The 27,105-nt window shown below is 37.4% G+C and overlaps 1 protein-coding gene across 2 annotated transcripts; it reads left to right on the forward strand.

Moving 5' to 3' along the window:
- Nucleotides 1-27,105, forward strand: TFRC (transferrin receptor). 2 transcript variants are annotated; one of them, XM_037525366.2, is made up of 19 exons: nucleotides 1-72; nucleotides 5,988-6,049; nucleotides 6,626-6,836; nucleotides 7,360-7,576; nucleotides 8,922-9,071; nucleotides 9,168-9,270; nucleotides 10,643-10,756; nucleotides 12,096-12,194; nucleotides 12,570-12,709; nucleotides 14,446-14,603; nucleotides 15,593-15,712; nucleotides 17,396-17,481; nucleotides 17,696-17,759; nucleotides 18,669-18,736; nucleotides 19,581-19,639; nucleotides 19,892-19,973; nucleotides 21,832-22,053; nucleotides 23,308-23,448; nucleotides 24,078-27,105. In XM_037525366.2, the coding sequence occupies exons 2-19, from the start codon at nucleotides 6,014-6,016 to the stop codon at nucleotides 24,318-24,320; spliced, it is 2,313 nt and encodes a 770-aa protein (XP_037381263.1). In that variant the 5' UTR covers nucleotides 1-72; nucleotides 5,988-6,013; the 3' UTR covers nucleotides 24,321-27,105. The 2 variants fall into 2 exon arrangements, with proteins under 2 accessions (XP_037381263.1, XP_037381264.1); XM_037525367.2 differs by having other exon boundaries at nucleotides 5,991-6,049.

The raw sequence follows: 27,105 nt of genomic DNA on the forward strand, positions 1-27,105 counted from the left end.
CGCTTGTCCCCGCAAAGGGCGTCAGCTTCTGGCGGCGGCGGCCGGGGTGGTGGCGACGGAGGAGGCGCTCGTGTGAGTGACGCGCCGTGGCTAGAAGCGCGCCGACCCTCTTGTCCTCCCTCCAGCGGGCAGGGCTGGCCCGAGCGGCCGTCGGGGCGGCCCCTGCGCGGTGCTGTCCAGCAGTCTCCAGGAGCCGCCGGGGAGCGGGAGGCGGCGGCGCGCGGGGTGGGGCGGGCGGGTGGAGGGGGCCCGCGCGCCGCCGGGGTCGGGCTGCAGGTGCAGCGGGGGGGGTGGGGGGCGCGGTGCGGACAGGGCCGGTGGTTCTGTTCTCCCTGGCTGATCCCTCGTGCCCGCCTCCGGCTCTGAGCCGCGGGTGGTTTGTCTACAAAGGCTCCAAGGGCGAAGTGAGGAGTACCCCACTGGCCCTCTGCGCCCCGCTATTCTGCTTCCGGCTGCTCGGGCCGCTCTGCCCCCTTGGCCTCACTAGCTGGCCCTGAAGATGCGGGTTCAACGGGCACAGCCCCAGGCGGCGGGCGTGGGAGCGAGGTGTCCGCCGCAGCGCTGGCCTGCACTGCTGGGAGCACGTGGCCGCTCCAGGAAGTGCCCCCAGGGGATGGCTGTCGGGGTGCATGGGTGACCTTGACCTGGTAGTCCGTAGCTTCTTGGGGGGGTGGGCCCTCCGTGATAGCCCTGCTGAAAGGGACAAAGCTGACCTCGATTGGGTTTCTCGTGTGTCTTAGGCACTTGGATGGTTTCTGTTACCTGATCTTGCTTGCTGGTCGCTGCTTATTGGCCATGAAAGTGGGTTCTCAGTTTTCCCAAGGCAGTAGCCTACTGAATTCCGCAGGTGTTCACATTAAGAAAACATTCGTATTGGTTGGCTCTGCTAAGTTGGGAGACCAGAGGAATAAGACTTGCTTTGTGGAAGCCTTGGTCTAAAGACTAAAAGTCGTTTGAATTAGAATAGGCTTTGGCCTTCAGAAAATTAGCAATGTGATCCAAGAGTTGTGCTTTATCGATAAACACGATGGAGACCCATGGTGTCATTTTTCTGGTGGACAGCTCTTTAAAGTGGCAGTGGGGAGAGTGGGTTAGGAAATGTTTTATGACTTAACTCTTGGATTAACACTTCCCCTCTGCCCACTGTTTGTAGCGACTGACCTTGGATATACCTGGGGACATGATTGCTGCGGCTTTTTTTCCGTTGGGGGTGGTAAGAGAATTGAAGTAGGAAATAGTTGTCCTCTTACAGAAGTATTTGGATACCTGATACCTTTGTTCTCGCTCATATATGAGTTTGGAATAGTAGGTGATTTGGTTGTCTCTGAGCTGGGGATTTGACCTTAATTGTAGGAAGATTTCCAGAAGTTTGCGATTGTGAAAATTAACTTTAGGCCTTATAAATTGTTGATCCTGCTGGGGTTTTCCCCCCCCCCTCAGTTTTGGAATATAATAAACTGAACAAGGAAGTCTAGAATTAAAAAAATATCACTGGTATGACATATTTCCCTCAAGTCTTTATATAGCATAACACCTTTAACTTTTCTTTGTTAAGAAGTGGTGGTTGTGAACCTCACCTGTGCTGAAGGTTATGGGATAAAGAACAACTTGACTAATTATGCCCTAATGCGAGGCAGTAATTTCCCACTGATAATTCTATAATGGAGCAAGGTTCTCAGCTAACCTGAATTAGGCAGTGAAAGTTAGGCAAGAATAATCTCTTGAGACATTTTGGAACTCTTCTCTGTGTGTTATCTATCTGCTTCTCTCCCAGATGCTGTCCCACAAATAGATTACAATGATTTTAAGTGGTCTTGACCTTCAGTGAGGCAATCATTTTAGAAAAACTGAAGGAGAATGAAGATTTATTTTCTTTGATTTCCTCCACTGAACCTTTCAGTTAGGTCCATAAAGTTGGGGTGGTAAGAGAATTGAGTTAGACTCTTAAAGCTAGGAACCACCTTGACTGTCTCTTTACAAGTCATTCTGGGTATAAACAAATATAAATTTTGAGGTCTTGCAGAAGTTTTGTAAGTTTCATGTACTCTTTATGTTTTCCTCTCAAATGCATAGTTATCTAGAGAAATAGTTTGCAAAATGGGTACCTATAACCAGTTGCTTGGGAACTTGGAACTCAGCCAGATAAACTTAGTCTTTCTGCTTTTTAAAATCTCTTTACCACCTAACTTTTACCCTGTGATTCAGGATAAACCATAATATTGGCAGGGATGGGAAAAGATTCCAGGTCAAACGTTCTCATTGTATTCTTTTTCATGTCATTTCTGAATTGTGTGAAAAAATAATAACCTCATTCATTTTTTTTTTTTAAGGATTTATTTTATTTATTTATACAAGCACTGGGTACAGTCAGAAGTGCGGGAGGGTGAGAGAATTCACCAGAGCCAGAGCGGGAAGCAGAATAGGCAGACTGACAAGTACACTGCAGAGGGGAGCAGCTGGTATGGCAGGAGAGATCTGCAGGGCCATGTGGGACCCTCGCCCGCCCGGCGGCTGCTGGGAATCGAGCCGGCGCTGCAGAGGCTGTGGGCAGCTTCGCAACCCAGCTCTCAACCTCTGCGCCACGAGGGAGGCCCACCTCATACAGTTCTTATGGCCTAATGTGGTTAAGAAATCAAACATATTTACTTTTGGTAATTACCATAAAATTTCATATCAAGTATTGTAGGATTGGGAAATCCATCAGAATTGGCCCTTGAGCTGAACTTGGAAGAAATGAGTAGGACTTCAAGAATAGAGGAAGAATGGTAGGGGTAATGACAGGAACTGAATTCTTTCTCCTTAAGGGGAAAATAAAGGACAATGCAGTTAGCAGTGAATGTCTCTAGAACTCAGCCTCAAAAGCAGTAGAGGAATTTCATTTTATGTACGTTTCCAGGACTTGAAATTGGCTTGTTTTCTAAATTAAAGTGGGCTTGTCGGTAATAACAAACAAGTGGCGTGTTATTTCTAGTAAAATGGAGCAGCAGCTTTGGGTATGTCATACTAAGGTAAAAGTGTATTTTGGTCCCTGATTTCCACAGCCCCTACCACCATTTAGCTGTGTATATTATTTATAGTACCCTGGTTTTGAGATACCCCAGTGTAGCTTACAACCTCAAGGTAATTAAATAGAAATTAATTCCACATGTTAAGAAAGGAGGAATAAGATGATTTCAATCTAAAACAAGTTTTGGACTGTAGTTTAGCTAGTACCATTGCTTGCCTCCTGTCTTCCATCCTATTGCTCAATTAAAGACATTTCAGATCGTCCATTTCATGTTGAAAATGTGTGGGACTCTGTTTTGCTTACCTAAATTTTCATTATTAATGTGAGAAACTGAATAATTTTTCCCACTATCATTGAGAACACCAAAGATATTCAAGGTGCTAGCTGTGAATAAAATCAAGCTGCTGTTTTGTCTCCTAACAGATTACCAACATTGATGGTGATATCTTGAAATAAGCTATATAAGAATTATTTAACTTTCAGATGTGTGATCTTTTAGCAAACTTACGTTTGTAAACAGAATAGTGTTATTGTTAGGGGGAAAGGATGTCCTGCGCTAATCCCATATAGGCTTTGTGGACTCCCCCACTCCAGACCAAAGCCATCAAGACATTGGGAAAGACAAATCCCGTCACCACCAAAGGGAAGGTGGCTGGGACCTGAGGGTGGAGTTAAGCAGCCAGGTTGGGTATAAAAAAACCAAACACGTGGGCCTTGGGGCTTGCTGGCTGTCGCTGTCGCTTGCCTCCTGGCTTCAGGGCTCCTGGCTCCTGGCTGCGCCAGCTCTCAGAGTGCCATTTGGGATTCCAGATCGGCGGATTGGGTAGGACTCATTTAAAACTTTGTCTCCCATTTTTCTCTCTGAGCTGTGCATTTCCTCATTTCCCCTTCCCTTGTAAATAAACCTTTTATTAACCTTTCGCGTGTGCCTGCAGTAGAGTATTGATAAGTCCTTTTAAGCGCAAGGGTGAGGACCCACAGTCAGGCACCCCGTTTTGTATCGGGGCTACCCTATAACATTATTACAACTGGTTTGAAAAGTTTCTTATGATTTTAGAACACATAAATTAGAGTGATTTCAGTTGGAAGAAAATTCATTAAGGGGTTCTTTTAAATAAAAAGTTTTAAGGTGTTATTTTCAAGGAATCACTCTATTATATATAAAACTTCAGGAATAACTTTTGATTTAGAATTATTATGGTCTTCATGATGTGGAGTTAAGAAAATCAAGTTAAAATGGGATTTGCCTAGATTAAATTTTTTTTTTCCTCTGACTTGATTTACTTTAAGGTCTTAATGTTGTGTCTGGGGATTGAAATAGAAATAATGTATCTTTTCTCAGTAAAAACACACTTAGATTTTAATTACAAAATCAAGTTTATAACCTATTAATATCTACCTGCTTTAGAGACTTGCAGTCATGCGGTCTCCTTATCATTCATTTAAATCCCTTATCTAGTTTATTCATTTATATGTACTGTCACTTTAGTCTTAAAATTACTTTACAACTGGAGACTTTGAGTTATGGCTGGTTCAGATGAGTATTAATCTTGTAAGCTCCTTTTCCTAGAAAAGGATGATTAAAATTGGTTCAGGGTGGGGCCTTCTAGTTCTGGCTTTATTGATTGGGTTTGTGCCGTTCTGGTGTGGTGATAGTGATAAGCTTTTTTACCAGAAGGTCCAAAAGATTGTGCTTCTAAGAATATGATCTGTTGCTTATTGGCTCTCATCTTTAAAGCTGGAGAATTAAAAAAAAATGCAGAGGACGTTTAATAAATTAGACTTACCTAATGCCAGTTTGTTTGTCTTTAATAATCATCATATATCTCAGCTTGCTTTGTGCCATGTGGGTGTTATATGTGGTAGAATTTATATTGTGGTAAGGAAAAGACTTAAAGTAGGTAGTATGAAATAAAGTCTGTTTTCAAGCAAGTGTCTAGATGTACTCAAATCAAATTAATTAAAGTCTAGATTTTAGTTCATAGCTATAAAAGAATTCTGTTAGTTATAGAGATAATATTTTGCTTTGAAAAAAGTTTAATTTCTTAAGTTTCTAGAGATGAGGACACAATTTCTGTCACTGAGTAACGCATTGAACTTCGTTTTTAGAGTATCAGCTCTCAAAGTCATCCAGCCTTTCAGATAAATGGCCTCTTCATCTGAAATAGTATACTTGTGCTTTTCTTTTGTCTATTCTTTTGCATCAAAGATTATCAAATCATTTGTAGGGAACTATTTAATTAGGAGAGTCAGATTTTTCTCTTCTCTTCTATTAGAGATGCTTTGTTACTGGTCTTTGTAGCATGACCAGTGTTGACTTAATTCTTACTTTCCCTCTCCCCCAGATGGTAGTGCATTGTTTCTTATATTTGTTCATTTTCGAGTACTAAATTTAATTATTTAAATCTACTTACTGTGAATGACATTCTAATTTCCCCCACATTTTTTATTTTGAAAAATTTGAAATCTGCAGGGAATATGGAATAATAGTATATGTGTACTCATGTACTCTTCACCTAGATTCACTAATGAAGTTTTCCACATTTGTTTTGCTTATATACTCTTTTAAACCAAATTATTTGAAAGTAAGTTACAGATATCACCATACTTTTCATCCTTAAATTATTTGGCATTAATCTCCCAAGAAAAGGGCATGCTCCAAAAATATAATAGCATTATCACACCACCCAGATCTAACATTGATATAATACTCTGATCTGGTATGTAGTCTATTAAATTTTCTCATATTTTAATGTCTTATTTGGCCTTTTCTACTGCCAGCCCATCTCAATTCTGATCTAATCAAGAATCACAGTAAATTTGTATTGTAAACTAAATATCTTGGTTAAATGTCTTTTATGGAAAGGTGGTGATATATTTGAAAGTGAATTTGGTATGTAATAATCTAGTGGGGTGATATAAAACCCTTGCTATCTTGAACAGTGGTATCTATCTCATAGTCATTATGTGTTTTTAATAGTAGGATCTTCTGTGTGGTGGTGCAGAATGATGGATCAAGCTAGATCAGCATTCTCTAACTTGGTAAGATTAATTTTTTTTTTGTTTTCATTTGACAAGAATATGAAGTATACAACTATTACTTTCACCCAGTAGGAATGATATAATATCCAAAGAGATCTAGGTATCCATTTATATTTGAAGTGGTGGTTTGAAGGCATAACTGATCTCACAAAGAAATTCAGTCTTGAGTAGGGTTAATTATGGGATTTTTGTAAGATGTTTGAGGAGGACAGCTAAATAGATAGATAAATTTGAGAGTACTGATCAAAATGTATACCAGGAGACATACATAACAGAAACCCTGAAGAATTGTTATAGAGATAATATTTTGAATGATAATATTTTGAATATATCTCAAGGCTGAATGAGATAAAGAATGCCAGAATGCCATATAGCCCTTACCTGCCACTGAGGGAACTGGGCACAGGGAGGAGTGTTGGTTTGAAAGGGGATCTTCTTTTTCCTTAAAAATGTGTAGCAAGTCATAGTAATGGTGCAAAAGTAATTGTAGTACCTGACCAAGCTCTTTGTAAATGTTCCTATTCCCGCTCTTCTCTTTCGTAATGCTTTCTTTCTCTCTATTTAAAATAATCTCAGTTTGGTGGAGAACCATTGTCATATACCCGGTTTAGTCTGGCTCGACAAGTCGATGGTGATAACAGTCATGTGGAGATGAAACTAGCTGTAGATGAAGAAGAAAATGTTGACAACAATGTGCGGGGCAATCTTGCCAATGTCACAAAACCAAAAAGGTTTAATGGATATATCTGCTATGCGACTATTGCCGTAATCACCTTTTTCTTGATTGGTAAGAGTGGCCATTAAAAACTTAAATGTTCTTGTAACCAACTCTAGGTAATCTGTTAATTCAGCTCAGCAAACATTTATTTGTAAATAAAACCTTTTTATGTGCCATTGTGGTAAGTACTTCGAATAAAATATAACAATTCTATTCCTGCCTTTGAGGTTAGCCTGGTGGGAGAAGAGAGACACATGGGTCATTTTCAGTGTAATATGTAAATGTTGTACTAGAAATATGTGCCAGATATTTGTAGCATAGAAGCTCAGTGTGAGGATTCAAAAAAGGCTTATGAAAAGAAAAATATATACCTATGTATTGAAATAGTAACTTTAAAGTAAGGTTATTGTATAATTTATTAGATTGAATGGCTTTCCACAAAAATGAGGTGCATTATTTACTCAAACTGATAATGATTAGATTAAAATGAGTATGTTTCAAGGCTTAGCTGAAAATGTTGATATAATGGTTCCTATAGGAATAAGATTATAAATAAAATTTTGAGTTCAGCTCTGAAACTTTTTATCTTCAGGATTTATGATTGGCTACTTGGGGTATTGTAAACGTGTAGAACCAAAAACTGAATGTGAGAGACTGGCAGGAACGATGCCTCCTGGGAAAGATGAAACAGAACCTGACGAATCTCAAGAAGCCTTTGAACCTGAAACACCTTCTCACTTATTTTGGTCAGACCTCAAGACAATGTTGTCAAAGAAACTGAATACCATAGACTTCACCAGCACTATCAAGTAAGCTTGAACTGCTTTATAAGTTCAACCTTAATTCCTGAACAAATACTGATTATTAGCTACAGGGAATCAAAACAAAGGTTACAGTTTGTAAGGAAAGACTTTTAATTTATTTTTATTTTTGGGGTGTAGGCCAGTGGTGTGGGGGGTGAGAGGATTCACCAGAGAGTGGAGAGCAGAAAAGGCAGATCCACTGAAACACACTGCTGAGGAGCGCAGCAGGCGAGACAGGAGAGGTCTGCTGCATCATGTGGGTCAGCTCCCTGGCTGGGGATCGAACCCATGCTGTAGTGGCTGGTGATAGCTTGATAGCACTGAGACTTTAACCCCTGCACCACCAGGGAGGCCCCAGGAAAACTTAATATTTAGTCAGAGGGTAAGAAGGCAGTAAAGAATTAAAACTATTTTGATAAGGAATAAAGTTAGAACTTTTGTAGAGATTCTTCTTTTTCTTAAAAAAAAAATCACAGGTCCTAAATCTTTTTGCCATCTAGTTCTTATAGCTTGTTGTTTGCTGTCAGATTTAATTGTACTCTGATTTTTCATCTTAACCCCTTATAAGTTGTTCTGAACCCTGCTACTATCCACACAGGCATCAGTAACCATCCTCCTCTAGATTGGAACTAGCTTAACTACCCAAACTGATATATCTCTAGTGTTCCTTGATTTCTTTTGGATCTCACTCATTAATCTATGCCCTAAGAAGTATCCTTAAACTTTTTGTCATTAGTTTTTTAAGATCTTCCTTAGACACTTAGCTAACCTGTGTTGTAAGAAAGAAATTCATCTTTTACCTTTTGCTAGCTTTCTTATAGTTTAGTGGTACACTAACTTTTAGTCTTAAGTTAGAATTCTTGGCATTTTCGTGTCATCTAGCGAATACTTTTATATATACTGTACAGCAGACCTTATGGATATAGTCAATCTAGAAGTTTTGGATCACAGTTTATCTTAATTCTGAGGGACTATGTTGAGCTATGTTTGTTTTTTGCTTTTTTAAGATTTATTTATTTATACAAGCACTGGGTACAGTCAGAAGCACGGAAGGGTGAGAGAATTCGCCAGAGCAGGGAGCAGAACAGGCAGACAAAGTATTCTGTTGAGGGGAACAGTGGGCGTGGCAGGAGAGGTCTGCGTGCCATGTGGGGACCCTCGCTGGTGGCTGGGGATCGAACCGGCACTGCAGAGGCTGCGGGCAGCTTCGTAGCCCAGCCAGCGCTCAACCGCTGCACCACCAGGGAGGCCCAGTTGAGCTATGTTTTAAAAACAATTTGGGTAATGTTTGAGTTTAGAATTAATTTTCAGTTAAACTTTAGTACATTTAACAGTGACTTTTTTCCTCCAGGTGGCTGAATGAAAATTCTTATGTCCCTCGTGAGGCTGGATCTCAAAAAGATGAAACCCTTGGTTTTACCATTGAAAATAAATTCCGTGAACTGAAACTCAGTAAAATCTGGTATGATGAACATTTTGTTAAGATTCAGGTGAAAGGCAGGTATGTTGAGAGATGGTAAACTTTATTTTAAAGTCACTTAATTATTTTTTTCTCAAGGTTGACTTTAGTCTCATTTAACTTAATCTTTTTTCACAGTTCTCGAAACTCAGTGACTATAGTCAATACAAACAATAACTCACCATACCTAGTGGAGAATCCTGAGGGTTATGTGTCATATAGTAAGGCGACGACAGTTACTGTAAGTAAGACAAGCTTTCCCTAATGAATAGCTCAAAAAACAATTCTTTATTGTTCTTGGGAGTTATCAATTTACTTGTAAAATGTAACTGATCATGAGATATTTTCATTTTCAACCTTACAGTTAAAGTAAAATCTAATTTTTCATCCTGGTTGTCAAGACCCTAAGTAATTCTACTGACCTGCTCTTTACTGGCCACTCTGGCCTCCCTGCTGTTCCTCAAACACTCAAACTGAAGTATACGCTCACCTCAAGCCATTATAAAACTTGTTTTTCCGTTTGCCTGTACCACTCTTCCCCAGAATATCAACATGGCTTGTTCTATCACATAGTGCAAATCTTTATTCCAACATTACCTCTGCTGGGGAGTGTTCTTGATTATCGGACCAAAATTGTGCTTCCTTTAATCACTTTCCCTTATTTTGCTTTTTTTTTTTCATAGTACATATAGCAGCTGACATTATCTATTTATTTCCACACTAGAACATAAGCTACTCCAAGGGCTAGGGGTTGGTTTCATATACTGCTATGTCCCAGAGCCAGAGCCTTGGATACTGCCCAACACATGGAAATGTTTGCTGAATGAAAGCATGTATCAGATATCCCCCTGTGTGGGGACCATAACCATCTTATTTGGAGTCTAGTCTTTGTTTGATTCTTTACTACTTTATCTTTTAAAACTTAGGCAAATATGGCCATACTACTACAGAAATTTAAAAAGCCAGCTAGATGGAATTCTTCTAAATTTTTAGCATGAAAACAAAAGATATGTATGTTGTGTATGTATATCATGTATAATATGTGTAACAGGTATGAAATAGATATGTCACATGTATAATGTGTCATATGAGAGGTAGCACATTTATAATTTATAATATATGTGCTTATATATTATACATCTTAGAAATTTACCTAACAGATGTCTTCCAAGCCAGGTGAAGTTTTATGATTGTTCTTATCTTCCTGGTTATCTGTACTATATCACTTTACCTGCCTACCTATGGGCCAGGGGTTTGGAGGTAGTAGATAGTTTTGTTAACATTCAAGGTTTTAGTTCACAGCTACAGCCTCACTCCTGATAACCATGAACAGTTTAACTTTTGTTTGTTTGTTTTGTGGGACCCTTGCCGGGGATTGAACTGGTGGTGCAGAGGCTGCAGGCACCGTGCAACCCAGCGCTCAACTGCTGCACCACCAGGGGAGGCCCTAACAGTTTAAACTTTAGAACTCTCAGATAGCCTTTCTTAGATCTTGGCCTCCTTTTTCCCTATTTGGTTTTCTCTCTTGGGTTTGATCTGTGAAACTGTTCTGTCAAAGATTCTATCACTGTTTTAATACCTAATACTCATTAAATCTAATGCCTTTATTCTAGGGAAAACTAGTTCATGCTAATTTTGGCACTAAAGAAGACTTTGAGAATTTACACTCTCCTGTGAATGGATCTTTAGTAATTGTAAGAGCAGGGAAAATCACTTTTGCTGAAAAGGTGAGTATGAGTTATCAAATCATTCAATTAAATGGTATTCTTATTTTTCTTACATTCAGCAGTCTTAAACTCTCACACTTGATACAATTTAATTTATTAAAGTAAATCCAAATAAGCAATCCAAATAAATTCCAGTTATCTAAAGTTATAGAATACTTCAAAGCTGTGGCATAGTCACTTGGAGAATTGTGCAGCTGTTATCTTTCAATAAAAATTAAGTAACCAGAAATACCTAAGTGAAAGCAGTTTAAATGTGTCTATGTAACTGAGTTTTCTGTATATATGGAATTTAGTTATAACTTTTATAAAAATTAAAAGACCTATGGAAACAACTCAAATACTCAGAGATAGAAGACTGGATCAAGAGGTCGGTATATATACATAATGGAATATTACTCAGCAATCAAAAAAAGATAAACTCATGCCATTTGCAGCAACATGAATGGAGCTGGAAGGGATCATGTTCAGTGAAATAAGCCAAAAAGAAAAATATCAGATGATTTCACTTATAGGAGGAATGTAGAGGGTCCAAATAAGGGATCAGGAAAAAAAATAATTATAATAAAGTAAAAATCAAAATCAACAGGCAACTATAAGCCAGAGACATTTTGCACAGGGGGAGAGGAGAGTAGGATCAAAACAGGGGTGGGAAGAGCACAAGGAACTATGGTGATGGTACACAGGTAAATGGGTGGTGGGAATTTCACAGGGACTGTCACTGAGATGAAAATGCATACATTGTACAAAAATGAAAAATGATGTAAAAATGTATAAAATAAAGTCAAACCTACACAAGGGACTGGACTGTAACATCAAGAGATGGGTTGTCTTGGGTGGATTTTTATTACTCCTCTTATCTTTTAAACCCCTTTTTTTTTTAAGTTTTGGTTTTTTTAAATATTTATTTATGCATACAAGAACTGGGGTGTAGAGCAGAGGTGCGGAGGGGTGAGAGGATTCACTATAGAGAGTGGGGAGCAGAACAGGCAGATCTGCTGGAATACACTGCTGAGAGGAGCAGCGGGCGAGACAGGAGAGGTCTGCTGCACCATGTGGGTTGCTCCCTGGCCAGCCAGGGATGGAATGTGCTGCAGTGGCTGGCAATAGCTTGATAGTGCTGTGTCTTTAACCCCTGCGCCACCAGGGAGGCCCTTTTAAACCCTTCTAATGAGTTAATTTTAAGGCAAAAGTTTTTCCTAAGCATGCATACTATTTGTAATATTTGGGAATATTGGTATAGTCTTTTGTAACCTTTTGTCTTTTAGCCTTTAGTCCATTATATATTCTAATTTTGTATGATTAGATATTAATTTTTTGAGCTTTCCATGTTTTTCCTTAGGTAGCAAATGCTGAAAGTTACAATGCAATTGGTGTCTTGATATACATGGACAATGCTAAGTTTCGCATTGTTAATGCAGACCTTCCTTTCTTTGGACATGTGAGTTCTTATTTCTTGTGTAAATGAGTTTTTCAATTTTCAAAAATGTTTCTGGGTTCCATCCATATTAGTAGAAATAGAACTGTGTCTTAAATACTCATCCTAAAAGAGCTTTTCTGAGTAGTAAGTAAAAAGATGGATTACATGACTTTGAGACGTAATTACTACTGCTAAAAGTACTTTATCAGTAGAATCTTAAATTGAGAATTTGGCATAGGCCATATAAAACAAGAGTCACAAGTGGTAGAACCATTTAGGCTTTAAGGTGCTAAACTATAAATTAAGCTTGTACTATAGCCTCATACTGAATCTGAACCTTATAAGAAACTTCTTTAATAAGTACCCATAGAGCTAATTATGCTTTTGTTTCACTAGGCTCATCTGGGAACAGGCGACCCTTATACACCTGGATTTCCGTCTTTCAATCACACTCAGTTTCCACCATCTCAGTCATCAGGACTGCCTAATATACCTGTCCAGACAATTTCCAGAGCCAGTGCAGAAAAGCTCTTTCAGTAAGTTATTATTTGAAAGCTGTTGTGAAGGGTGAAGTTTATTGAGTAGGACAGAATAATCTATTTAATTTGATTTCATAAAATCTTAAAACAATTGGTTATAATTTTCCACATTCGGAACATTTTGGGCACACATATCCATTAACTTAATATAGATAAAAAATGAAATTTTTCTTCCATAAGATGATCTTAACAGTAGGCCAGAGTTTATAAACTCAAGGAGTCTTAGTTCAATTCACCCAGTGAATTCCTTTTGTAATAATCCTGGCACAGTTTCTGCTTGAGTACATTTTGTGGTAAAGCACTTTGTTGCCAGTTGCAACCTACTCAGTTATTGGGGAAAATCTGTTAGAATTCATGTTAAGTCCTATTAATATCCATTAGCTCAGGATTTTCATGTTAGCAACATTACAATTTAAGTTTTCTTGTCAATAGAGTGAGTATCCTTGGTTTTCATGACAGTTTCTAAATGCTTTACAGTCATGATTAGTCCTTTTGGATATCCTCCCTAGTGTATAAGTATCCCTCTGTAAAAATAGAAACCAGTCTGATTAGAGTACATGTCATTAATTTTTATCTTGATATGATGTGATTTTTAATTTTTGTCTTTATCTTGATTAATTTCCCACATGGTATTGACATACCATGGAGATCTAATTTAGAAGCTTAAGTGAGCATTTATTTGCTCTTTGGTGTGGAATAAGTTACTCTAAATCCATTGATTTTCTTTCTTAGACTTAATTAGATAACTACAATATATTCCACTTAACAGGGTGATTGATCTCAAATGAACCATCTACCTATAAGAACTTCATAAAATATAATGTGACTATTAATAACACAATCGAAGGCATTTGTAATAGGTGATTCTTTTTGACTCATACAAAACTTAGAACTAGCTAATTTTGCCCACTACCTATAAATCTTTTCTAATCTATGAAACCATCCATATATCTTATCTTTGTATAATAGGGGGTAGTAATGTTTCGACATATTTATGTAAGTAAATCTTTTAGAGCAATCGTTACTTGGATATCACATAAAGGTATTAAATATGGGAAAATACCTTCCAGCACCATGAGAATATTCTCAGATTACGGAAATAAGAATGTTTACTACCTTAGTGGAAAGAGTTAGGCAATGTGAGAATATATTAGTAGACTTTTGTGTAAGAATTTTAATCTTAATCCATCTCAGTATCTATTTCAAATGGAAACTATAGTATGTCTCTGGCATAAAGGCACACATTAGGTAAGAATGGTAGAGAATTTTTTTTAATCTGTTTTTTTTTTTAAGATTTGTTTATGCATAAAAGAATTGGGGTGTAGGTTAGAGGTGTTGGGGGTAAGAAGATTCACCAGAGACAGAGCGGGGAGCAGAACAGGCAGATCTACTGAAATACCCTGCTAAGGGGAGCAGCAGGTAAGACAGGAGAGGTCTGCTGTGCCATGTGGGTTAGCTTTCTGGCCAGGGATCGAACTAAGGCAGCAGCAGTGAAAGCATGATAGTGCTGAGACTTAACCCCCTATGCCACCAGGGAGGCCCATTGAAAATTTTTTTTAAACATTGGTTAAATTAGGAAGTAACTCACACTTCTCATGATTGCCCAAAGGGAGTGAGTTTCGTGTATTCTCTTTTAAGTCCTTTTAACCTAGAACTTTACTGGTCAGGATGGTGGACTGATTTAACAAACCTGGGAAATAACAATAACTCTGATCTCTATTTTCTACTTCTAGAAATATGGAAAGAGACTGTCCATCTGATTGGGAAACAGACTCTTCATGTAAGCTACAGTCTGTACAGAGTAAAATGGTGAAGCTCACTGTAAACAATGTGCTGAAAGAAGTAAGAATTTTGAACATCTTTGGAGTTATTAAAGGATTTGAAGAACCAGGTAAAGAACTTGTTGGTTTTTTGGGTTTTTTTTTCTGTTTTCTGTAAGGATATGACCAGAGGAGGAGGGAATGCAAGAAGGCAGGCTATGCTTGGTTTCATGAATTGGTAAATCTTGTGTATCCTAAAGTCACTTATTTAATTGTCAGTTTTATTGGGAGGTAATAAGGCCCTAGGAAGTTAACTTGTCAAAAACTGACCGTTATGACTACAAAATGTTTTTTATTATTATTATTATTATTATTATTATTTAAAGATTTATTTATTTATACAAGCACTGGGTACAGTCAAGTGCGGGAGGGTGAGAGAATTCACCAGAGCCATAGCGGGGAACAGAACAGGCAGAGTGACGAAATACACTGCTGAGGGGAGCAGCGGGCCAGACAGGAGAGGTCTGTCGCGCCATGTGGGACCCTCGCTAGCAGCTGGGGATCAAACCGGTGCTGCAGAGGCTGCGGGCAGCTTCGCAGCCCAGCGATCAACTGCTGCGCCACCAGGGGAGGCCCTATGTTTTTGATTATTGAATAGACCAGCGATAAGCAAATTTCTTCTTGAGGAGCAGACAATAAGCATTTCTAGGCTATATAGAGTTGCATCTGTTCACCTATGCCATTGTAGTATGAAAACAGCCATAGACAATATGTAATGAATGGGTGACAATCTCGCTGTGTAAAAGCATTCAAATAGACATAACATTTAGTCAGGAAAGACTTTGGACTTCAGTTGCTTACTAAACTATTAGTGAGCATGAATAAGTAGAGTATAAATTTAATTGATAATACAGGAAGAGTGGCAATTCTATTACAGTAATGAAGATTAGTATCATCATGTAAATTTTGTGTCTCTGGAGTCCTAGGTCACATCTGAAGTCTCTTATTCCTAATACTTGTGCTACATTTTAACCCTTCTACTGTACTTTTTCTAGACTTCAGCATTACAAAACAATTTGAAAACTGATTGTATGTTATCTTTTCTTTTTTTTAAATCAAGATCGCTATATTGTAGTAGGGGCCCAGAGGGACGCCTGGGGTCCTGGAGCTGCAAAGTCCAGTGTAGGAACAGCTCTCTTATTGGAACTTGCCAATGTATTCTCGGATATGGTCTTAAAAGGTAGAGTACAAATTTTGGATCTTGAGCATTTGTATGCTACTTATAATTCTAAATGTTGTAATATGTTTTGTTCACTTTTGCCTCTCTTCTTATGGTTCATGCATGGCAGACCCTGTGCTCTTAAATATAAAGAGACAAAGCAGATTATCTTTCATAGCATCTGCGTTTGACTGTGAAACAACTTCCTATGTGCTGTTGTCATGGCACTGGGAATCATCAGTTTCTTTGAGACACTGGAGGAAAGTGTTGGCCCCTAATTCTTACTTTGAGATATCCAAAATGATATGGCAAATCTGTCTGGTCTCCATGCAATCTATTTGAAAACAAGTGGTGGCATGTGTTCTTTGTACTACTATTCTATAGTTTTGTTATAACATTATACTTTTATTAATGTATTTATAAATGTAGTAGAATGTTTACATACTCAGTTTATAAATATAAGTTTTTTTATATTTAAATATCATAATATATGAAGGCTTACGTTCACCCCTTTCTTCCATGGTATTTTCCACTCCACTATACCCACTTTCATACAAATGCAAATCCCCATCACATTCTTGACTAAGTTAATTTTTATTTGAAAACACTTTAATACAGAAAAACATGTAATGGTGAAGAGAGTCAAGGGCAGTGGTACATATAACCCTAAAATGTCACTAATTTCTCTGAAAAATCTTTTTTTTTTTTTAAAGATTGATTTATTTATGCATATAAGAGCTGGGGTACAGGCCAGAGGTGTGGGGTCGGTGAAAGGATTCACCAGAGACAGAGCAGGGAATAGAACAGGCAGATCCACCAAAGTACACTGCTGAGGGGAACAGTGGGCGAATCAGGAGAAGTCTGCTGCGCCATGTGGGTTGCTCCCTGGCCGGCTGGGGATCAAACTCAAACTCGTGCTGCAGAGGCTGCAGACAGCTTCACAAGCTGCGTCTTAACCCCTTGGGCCACCATGGAGACCTTGAAAATTCTTTTATATCACTTAAATTTGTGAATTTTAATTCTATTTCATGATAATTGTTTTATTGTTGTTGTTGTCTGTTTTTTTATTTATTAATGTTTTTCTTGCATCGTTGTAGTCCCCACAGTTCTCCCACCATTGTATCAGCTGTGAACCATCACCTTATTCCCTTGTGTTCATCCCTCCCCTGTTTACTGGCCCCTCCTGCCTCCTCCTTCGCTGTATGCCTCAGTTCTATGATGAGCTTGCTAGTTTTGACTTTTTCTTGACCTTTTGTTTGGCTTCTCTATATTCCATATATAAGTGAGACCATTTGGTATTTATCTTTTTCCTTCAAACTAATTTTGGCTAGCATAATCCCTTCCAGCTCCATTGATGTTGTCACAAATGGCATGAATTTGTGTTTTTTTGATTGCTATATAATATTCCATTGTATAAATATACTATAACTTTTTGATCCACTAGTCTATTTTGGGGCATTTGGGTTGTTTCCATATCTTGGCTATTGTAAATAGTGCTGCAATAAACATAGGGGTGCAGGTTTCCTTTCAAATTAGTGTTTTTGTATCCCTTGTTGTTCCTGTTCCTTTTTTGGTATTTCACCTGGGGCCCCAAAAAGAAAATAATTATGAATCTTATGACTCTGCTGTCCTGAATTAGACATTTCTGATTTCATCTTGCCTACATATAACCTTTCTAAGATAAAACTTTTTGTTGTCCTTTAGATGGGTTTAAGCCCAGCAGAAGTATTGTTTTTGCCAGCTGGAGTGCTGGAGACTTCGGAGCTGTTGGTGCCACTGAATGGCTAGAGGTAATAAACTAAGTATCATCTGTACCCAGAATGGGCACCTGACTTGTACTAGCTTAAACTCTCCGCCAGAAACCATGCATTTTTAGGTTTGATTAAATCATTTTTGCTTCTGGATATTTAGTTTAAATAGAACCCAAATTTAAAAAGAAATCCCTAATAGTAGCTCTTAATTTGATAATTAGATTAATACATGTTGATATTCTTTCTTTTCTAGGGATACCTTTCTTCCTTGCATTTAAAGACTTTCACCTACATTAATCTGGATAAAGCTGTTCTTGGTAAGTATCCCTTTCATTTGCTGTTTATAGATTCAGGCAAACTACACATAAAACAGCAGAAGAAAGCTTTTTTAAGTAGCACATGATATTTTTTTACAATTGCTATTGGCCACAACCAGATGAAAAAATTGACTTCCTTAAGTAGTTCATTATGTTATAAAATGGGTACAGGTTGCCTTATTAGAGCAGTACTCAATGTGGTCCCCAGATCAGCATCAGGATAACCTAGGAAGTTTTAGAGATGTAAAATTTTGGACCTTGCAAAAACAGTGAAACCTCAGGCCATGTAAGTCAGACATTGAAACATTTCTAGCAAGGTTTTTGAACAAGTACTCTGGGTGATTTTGCTATGCTTAAGTTTGAGAACTACTAGTCGACACTGTAATTTAGACCAGAAGGAACTAAACCATTCTGTACAGAGAGGTACTTATTAACCTCTAATGTTAATAGATTTGCTGAAGTAGCCAATGGATGAACTGAAAATAGTGAAATGTCTACATTGGAAAGAAAAAGGGAGGAGTTATAATTAAGCTAATCTTTATTGAATTAATCACTATTTCCATTTTACCTAGGCAGCAGAATTTATATATAGTTCATTATATATAGCTAGCAGATTGCTGCCCAAATGTGGGGGAACCAAAAAGACACCCAAAAAATCATTAATCTTAAAGTTACGCAAATTCAAGAAATAAGAACTTTAGTTGATTCAAATTAAGATTGGCAGTAAATAAAGAATTTGACTCATACATCACTTCTGTCTCCTTCATTAAGAGGGCAATTGTATGTGCCATTTATCTCGGTTATTTTCTTCTGCTTACCGGAAACTTTTAGATGTAAAAGTAGCATTGTGAAAACTGTTTGACTAGAGAATAGTTTTAACTAGGCAATGTTAAAATAATCTCTTTGCAGGTACGAGCAACTTCAAGGTTCAAGCCAGCCCACTGTTGTATTCGCTTATTGAGAAAACAATGCAAGATGTGAGTGTATGCCTAATTACAAAAATGTATAACTTAGTATTTTGTTTGATGTTCATAGGATGAAAAACATTAATATTTAAGCCATTGCAAGTAACCAAAAACAGAAATAAAGAATAAGTTCTACAGCAGCATTATTTAAATCATGCTTTTGGCTTATTTACCCCTAGCCTATTGAACCATGTAAAGTGGTGGAGGCACTATATAAAGGGCTTTGATCTCAAAGAATATGTAGTCTATTTAGGAATATATAATAGAATTCCATGAGGCCTAAGCTGTACTTAGGTGCCCATAGGGGGTTGGAATATTAAGGAAGGTTTAAATGGACTTGAGCTATACCTAAGATTTAAATTAGAAGGCCAGATGAATTATGCATTGAAGACAGACATGTGAATAAACATAGTTTTGAATGAGGGGGGACCAAGATTTGCCTAATGGGATTAGAGGCAATGTATTTGGAGTGATTGAAGTTGGAAGAGGGTGAGAGAATTTGACTTTGAGCTCATGGGAAACTAGGGATTACTGTAGGGTCTCAAACAAGATTATAAAATGTGCTAGAAAGGAAAAAACCAGAAACAAGATAGGCATATCATGAAGGCTAGAGAGGACTGTTAAAATTGCAGTAAAGCCACCTTTAAAATATTAGTTAAGAAGGAAAGCTTTTTTCCTCATAACTAAAGGAACTAGCAGCACTTGTAAGATTAACCTCAGAAATTCAAGATTATTTTAATTGTTCTAAAGAAATAGTTTTCAAGAAAATATAAAGACAAGCATTTTAGTGACTAGCTTGAATAACTTATGTTCAGAAAGATAAACTTTAATAGTAAATTAATTTCTTATTTTACAGGTGAAACATCCAAATACTGGACTGCCTTTATATCAGGATAGCAACTGGATGAACAAAGTGTAAGTTGAGAAAAGTGAATCAACAAGTTAATAGAAAAGCACAGTCACCAGTAGAGTAGCATCTACTGTGTTAGGTAGAGATCTAAACCTAACCTTGCAGTGAGCAAGGTTCTATACCTAGAGAGTTTCAATTTAAAAATTTATTTGGGGTCAGTTCAGGCAGGCAGGGGAGGAGGCAGGGAGAAGGGTTGCATGGAGCATAGTTTGTTCTTTAGAAGAAATTTAAAAGAGATGTTCTTGTTTTCCTTGCAGTGAGAAATTTTCTATTGATAATGCTGCTTTCCCTTTCCTTGCATATTCTGGAATCCCAGCAGTTTCTTTCTGTTTTTGTGAGGTAAGTCTGAAAAACTATAAAGCATTACATCTTAGATCTCTTTCATCACATTTGAGATCAAACTTCCTAGAGTATTTAAAATGTCTTAAGAGTTCTACACTTTGCAATATATTGTAGGCTCCTTTATTATCAGTCTTAATGTGGAATTATCTCAGCTTAATTAGCATTTGAATTTATTTGCTGAAAACTTTAAGTATGATGAGTTTTACTAACAAGGCTATCTATTGGACAATGCAGTCACAGAATATTTCCATCAAACAAAGTTCTGCTGGACATGCTATTCTTAATATTTGTTGAGCTACCGTTCCAGATTTGTTCAGAGATGTTACTCTCTTAAATAGGGTAAAAAGCACAAAAACCAGATTTTTGACATCACCAAGTTGTAGGAAAATAACCTTGGCTTAGTTTAAAAGCCAACTAGAAGGTTCTAATAGCCAAGCAGAGTAAACACAATGATGAATTCTTCTGTGCTGAAGTGGTAAGCTTGGAAGACCAAACTTCTAGTGAACTCAAGGGGTGAAGAAAGTCTAAAGTAGTACAGGAAGTCCGGGTAGAAGCTTGCGCTTGACATCAAATTATTGATGGCTAGGTCCTCACTAGACTTTAATCACTGAGGATTTCAGTCTGGGACTAGAAGGGAAAATTCTGGAGTGTAGGAATGATGAAAATTAGATTTGGAGATTAACATAACTGGAATTCCTTTGATCTTTTGCTATTGCAGTGGAATAGCAAATATGGAAATAACTCCTCATAATGTCTGCTTAGTACATAGGAAGAACTAAGTGTCAGGTCCTATGGTTGAAAAAATTAATTGATTTCTGTTTACCTGTATTTTTAAAATTTAAATGAGGTTCACATGTCAGTCTGGTAGTACTGATTCAGAGGTGTACTGGTAATACAGAAATGTATAGTCTGAAAATTAAGAATTGAAATTAGATCAAAGAATTGACAATGTTGTTGTCATGAAGGACAATGGTAGGGAACAGAGTTGAAGACATATTTTCTAAGGTTGTCTAATGAATGTAAGAAGATCTTGGGAGCATCAAACATTTTTGTTAGGAAGGTAACAGTTACATGACTGGTAACATGAGTTACATGGTAACATGACTGGACTGAGTGCTGAAAAATAAGGAAGAAGGAAAATTTAGTGTAAGATTAACATTTTAAATTGAAAGTACATTTCATGAAATGCATGCTTTCCTCCTTCCTCATTAATATGGACCAAAATCCCAGAGAGAAGAGAACTAAGACATAACCTCAAGGAATTTGGCTCAGCTCTTTTTTTTTTAAAGATTTAATTAATTGATTTATTTAATTAATATTTAATTTAAATAATTACATTAATTAATTAATTAATTTATACAAGCACTGGGTACAGTCAGAAGCGCAGGAGGGTGAGAGAATTCACCAGAGCCAGAACGGGGAGCAGAGCAGGCAGAAGGACCGAAGTACACTGCTGAGGGGAGCAGCGGACGGCAGGAGAGGTCTGCGCGCCATGTGGGACCCTCCTCTGGTGGCCTGGGAGCAGCCAGGGATCAAACTGGTGCTGCAGAGGCTGCGGGCAGCCTCGCAACCCAGCGCTCAACCGCTGCGCCACCGGGGAGGCCCTCAGCATCTATTTTGAGGGTAAATGATATGATAGAACAGGGATTCATAGACCCTAGGAGAAAGGAGAAAATAGGATAGGTTCAGAGGCAATACAAAACTGGTGTCTTCCTAACATAGTGCACATGAAATAAATTGTAGTAGGAATGTGTTAGAGCATTTTTAGTTACTATTACCTTGATGGTGAAACAGAAATGTGAGGTTTCTGCTCTTATAACTCTTCTGACTACATTAATCCAGCTCTGTTTTCCAGAACACAGATTATCCTTTGTTGGGTACTACCCTGGATACCTATGAGAAGCTGATTCAGACTATTCCTCAGTTAAACGAAGTGACACGTGTTGCAGCAGAAGTGGCTGGCCAGCTCATGATTAAACTTACCCATGATGTTGAATTGAACCTGAACTATGAGATGTATAATGATAAAATACTTACATTTGTGAAGGATATAAACCAATTCAGATCAGACATAAAGGTACGGATAGTAATTAAGATCAGGTTCTTATTGTCGAAATATCGAGCAGCTTGAAGAATGATATTTAGATGTTTCTGGAAGTGACATGTTTGGTAGCCAAAGTACGTTTTATTTTATTTTTTTTTAAAGATTTATTTATTTATGCATACAAGAACTGGGGTATAGGCCAGAGGTGGTGGGGGGGGTGAGAGGATTCACCAGAGACAGAGTGGGGAATAGAACAGGCAGACTGACTGAAATACACTGCTGAGGGGAGCAGTGGACAAGACAGGAGAGGTCTGCTGTACCATACGGGTAGCTCCCTGGTGGTCTGAGGATCAAACTCTGTGCTACAGAGGCTGCGAATAGCTTCACAGTGCTGTGCTTAACCCCTTGCGCCACCAGGAAGGCCCGACAGTATGTTTTAAAGTGAACGAAAGTATAATTTTGCTTAGAATCTGTAAATTCATTTGAAAGAGAATTTGGGAGTCTGTGGGTTAATAGATCTGGGAAAGCATACACCAAGTATTTCAGAATATGAAACTGTGCTTTCTATTGATACAGTCCCAGGTCACCCATAATGAAGTAAGTCCCAGAGAAAATAAAAGATCTTAAGCATGACTTTGAACTGTGAGGTGACATGGATGGAGAGAGAACTTAGGCAGTAGTTACAGTCTTATTTAGTGTTGACCCTGTGTGTCCAGTATTCAAATGTTTGAAAACTCAATGTTAGTAAGTGGTTTCCATTTGGTTTTATGTTATTAGAAGTCATGTCACCAGATTTGCTTAAATGAAGTAAGTCACTAATAACTGAACCTTAATTATTATGACTTTCTTAAAAGTGAAACTAATTATAACTGATCAGAAAATGGAACATACCACATAGAAATAACGAGATCCTGAAGTTCATTGAGCCTAAGTGTTTGAGTTGTCCTCCACAGAGGAATCGAAATGAAAACAATATACTAGACAGGGTTGTATACTTTTACTAAGTAAATTATGTTAAATGTCTTAATGAGCATGGTTTTCTTATCTGACTAAGAATGGATAATTGTACTATCTGCTGGGCTTAAAATGAGTGTATTTCTGTATTTTATAGAGCTTGAAATCTCTTGTGCTGCATAAGTTGGCTTTCTCTGAGTCTTGCATTTATTTCTGCCACCTTCTTTTATTAAAAATCATCTCAGTTGCCCCACCTAAATTGGAAAATGTATATAGAATAGTATCCTTAGAAATCTAGTGTCTTGTAGTGAATTTACTATCTTTCTACTTCAGGAGATGGGTCTGAATCTACAGTGGCTGTATTCTGCTCGTGGAGACTTTTTCCGAGCTACTTCTAGACTAACAACAGATTATAAGAATGCTGAGAGAAAGGACCGATTTGTCATGAGGGAAATCAATAACCGTATCATGAATGTAAGTAGAAAAGGAGAAACTATAAAAGTGTGTTAATTTTTAATTGGCAAATCTCACATTTCTAAAAGGTAGAGTGACAAATATTGGTGCCTAGAATCCCTAGCTTTAGAATTCAGCACAGATTATTTTACTTTTATTTATTAGAGGATCTAAAATCAGCATATTAAAACTGGAAACACAAGAAACATTTGACCCAACATTAAATTTTTTGGACTTTAAAAACATTTTTAAGAAGAGATCAGTAATGATTTTTAGCTGTTATTTTTCTCTGTGATTCATTTCTAATGAATAGGATGTATTCCAAATGAATAATATAATGTCATGTCTCTAATTCAGCACTTCACTGCTTTTATCTAGTTGGCTAGGAAGGTTTTGTTACAGTGGAAATTTGGAAACATCCCATAGATAAGTTCCAATCAAAATGCAACCTAGTTACAACTAGAGTTCATTTTTATAAAGAAGTTGTACCATTTTAATGTTAGAAGGTTAACATTGTTAAAATCAGGGAATTTTTAACTTTTGAAATGAGAGAATGATAGTCGTTTTATTATTTACTATGTCAGGTTCTTTCCTTACAGCGGGAATTCATAGCAACTGTGTAAGCTCCCTTGTATGTTTTGTTTTCATAGGTGGAATATCACTTCCTCTCACCCTACGTGTCTCCAAGAGAATCTCCTTTCCGTCATATCTTCTGGGGCTCTGGCTCTCACACTCTGCCAGCTTTAATAGAGAACTTGAAGCTACGTCAGAAAAAGGACAGTGCTTTTAACGAAACACTGTTGAGAAACCAGTTGGCTCTAGCAACTTGGACTATTCAGGGAGCTGCAAATGCCCTCTCTGGTGACATTTGGGACATTGACAATGAATTTTAAATGTGATGCCCTTTACTTGTATAAGAATATCAGGTAGTGTGGTTTCTAGACTTATACTGGTTGTGCTAAATTTTCAGTAAGGCAACAAAAACTAATATTGTTAAAATTCTACCCGGTCATCTTGGTACTACTAGGTGTCTTTAGGCAGCAGCTTTTAGTACAGGGTAGGTACCTGCACTTCAAGTTAAAGTGAATAACCACTTAAAAATGATCTTGATAGAATATTTTCTTCAGATTACCTTTAGAATTTTAAGTGCTTAGTTATGGGAACTGCCTCTTTCTTGTTACAGTTAAGAAAAAGTCAAACTAGTTACGGGAACTGTTCTAAATCCTAAGGACATGGATTGGGCATGAGTGAGAGGAGGAAGGTGATATCTGTGGAGGGATAAAAGTAGTAGCTTAGTGTGATCCTCCATCTTCATTAATGCTAGAGTGAAGAAACCAGGTTTTAAGAACTTGTTCTCCAAATGAGATGTATGCCTTTCTTTAAGGATTTAGTTGGTTTCCATATCCCTGAGTGAAACAGTTAACTTTCAGAAGACATGGGACTTGTATTCTTGCAATGAGGTCTGAAATAGAGGTCTTTCAGCTGGATAAAATGAGGTTCAACTGTTTAAATTGCAGGAGTAGGGCCTTAAATGTGTTAACCTCAAGGGTATTTATGAAAAGAGGAGACCAGAAGCCAAAGACTTAGTATTTTTTCTTTTCCTCTGTCCCTTGCCCCATAGGCAGGCATTTAGTTTTTTGTTTTTAATTTTTTCCAAAGTTATTTTAAAAATCAGTTTTAGGTGTTTAATTTCAAACTCAGTTTGTCAGACTTTAAAGAACACACTGCCAAATTTTGGCCAAAGTGTTAATTTTTTGGGAAAGCTTTCTATCATTTTGGCACTGAGATATTTATTGTTTATTTATCAGTGACAGAGTTCACTATAAATGGTGTTTTTTTTTATAGAAGATAATTATCGGAAGCAGTGCCTTCCATAATTATGACAGTTATACTGTCGTTTTTTTTTAATAAAAGCAGCATCTGCTAATAAAACCCAACAGATACTGGAAGTTTTGCATTTATGGCCAACATGTGAAGGTTTTTTAAAACATCCACAAGCCAAATAAAATTATAAAGCTAAAATATTGGAGAAGAATTAAATTTAGGGGTTGCTAATAAGTTACATGTCTGTTCAGCCAATCAGATAAAATTACAGTTCCCCTAAATACAATGAATTGTGTTCAAGTTTTAACATTCATGTCGCTTAACGGCTGAGATAATACTTGTGAAAAAAATCTACAGCTCACTTTATCCAAAAAGTAACTTTTAATTCGAATTTTGCAAAATTTCCAGTACCTTTGTCACAAACCTAACTCACATTATCGGGAGCAGTGTCTTCCATAATGTATAAAGAACAAGGTAGTTTTTGCCTACCACAGTGTCTATATCGGAGACAGTGTTCTCCATATGTTACACTAAGGGTGTACATAATTATCGGGAACAGTGTTTCCCATAATTTTCTTCATGCAATGACATCTTCAAAGCTTGAAGATCGTTAGTATCTAACATGTATTCCCAGCTCCCTCTAATTCTCTTTTAGTTTTAGTTGCAGAAATGTTTTGTCGTCATTAAGCCTTTGGTGGGTAAATTCAACCACTGTAAGATAAAATTCCTTCAAAATTCTTTGTTTTTAAACCTAATGTGGGTATTTTCTTACATATTTGGGTTCTCTAGGTCTTCTGTTTAGTGGGATAGTAGCATACATTTATAATGTTTGCTGTTGACAAATGAATTTAATTTTATCCCCTAATTTGCATGTTATTGCCTATAAACTTAGTTCATACAAGTTTGAATTCAGCATTGGCCTCTTGGCTTAAAGCAGGGGAAAATTGTATGGGAAGGTGGGGGGTTGTGGGGAGGCAAAGCTTACAAAATGATCTTTGATCTTGTCTACCTACCCATTATTATATGGTGGTCATAAATTAAATATAGATGTGAACAAATACGTTTGAGGCTACAAGACTATTTTCTAGTCAAACATCAAACCTGATAATCAGCTGTTTGTTACAGGGGACTTCAATGCTGCCATCTAGGACAAAGTCCATAGGTTCTCTTGAGGGTCTTAAGCGTAGTGTCACTTATTCTAAGTTAAAATAGATCTAGATTATTACAGCCTCACTGTTTTACTGTTCAGTCTACTTGGTCTTCACAGTGTTATCTTGAACTGATACACACACACACACACACACACACACATAGTGTAACTAAGTGAAAAGGTCATAGCTGGGATTCTTTGGGTGTCATGCTTTATTATACTTTAATGAAAGTTCAGTGACTTCAAAGCATAATACGAATAGTGGGCATACATTTTTATACAACAGTAAATCTCTTCCCCCAAAAAACCCTTTTGTGGTTAGGGTGAGTTATTTCTAATCAAACAAGCCAGTAGTAAGAGGATAAATGTTTCTAGATAAAATGAATATCTGTGTAGTGACAACATGCTAGTCCAGATTTTTTTCTGGTTGTGGACATCATGTGCATTTTCAAAGTAAAGATAAAATGAATGAGCTCTGTCATGATTCACTGTTCTAGAATTTGCATGACAATTACGTATTTTACCTTTGAATTTTAGTTGGCTAAAAGTGTATTAGATTTGCCAACCCATTGGCAAATACAGCTGTATCTCTGTACAGTGATATGTAAACATCTGTAAACAAGTGATATGCCCTTATAATCACATATAAGCCAGTATGTGCAACGATGTGGAGATTCCTTATCTAATTTAATAAAATGCTTGAA

This window comes from Talpa occidentalis, unplaced genomic scaffold (assembly GCF_014898055.3).
Source record: "Talpa occidentalis isolate TD23 unplaced genomic scaffold, MPIMG_talOcc4v2.1 talOcc4.4, whole genome shotgun sequence".
Taxonomy (NCBI): Eukaryota; Metazoa; Chordata; class Mammalia; order Eulipotyphla; family Talpidae; genus Talpa; species Talpa occidentalis.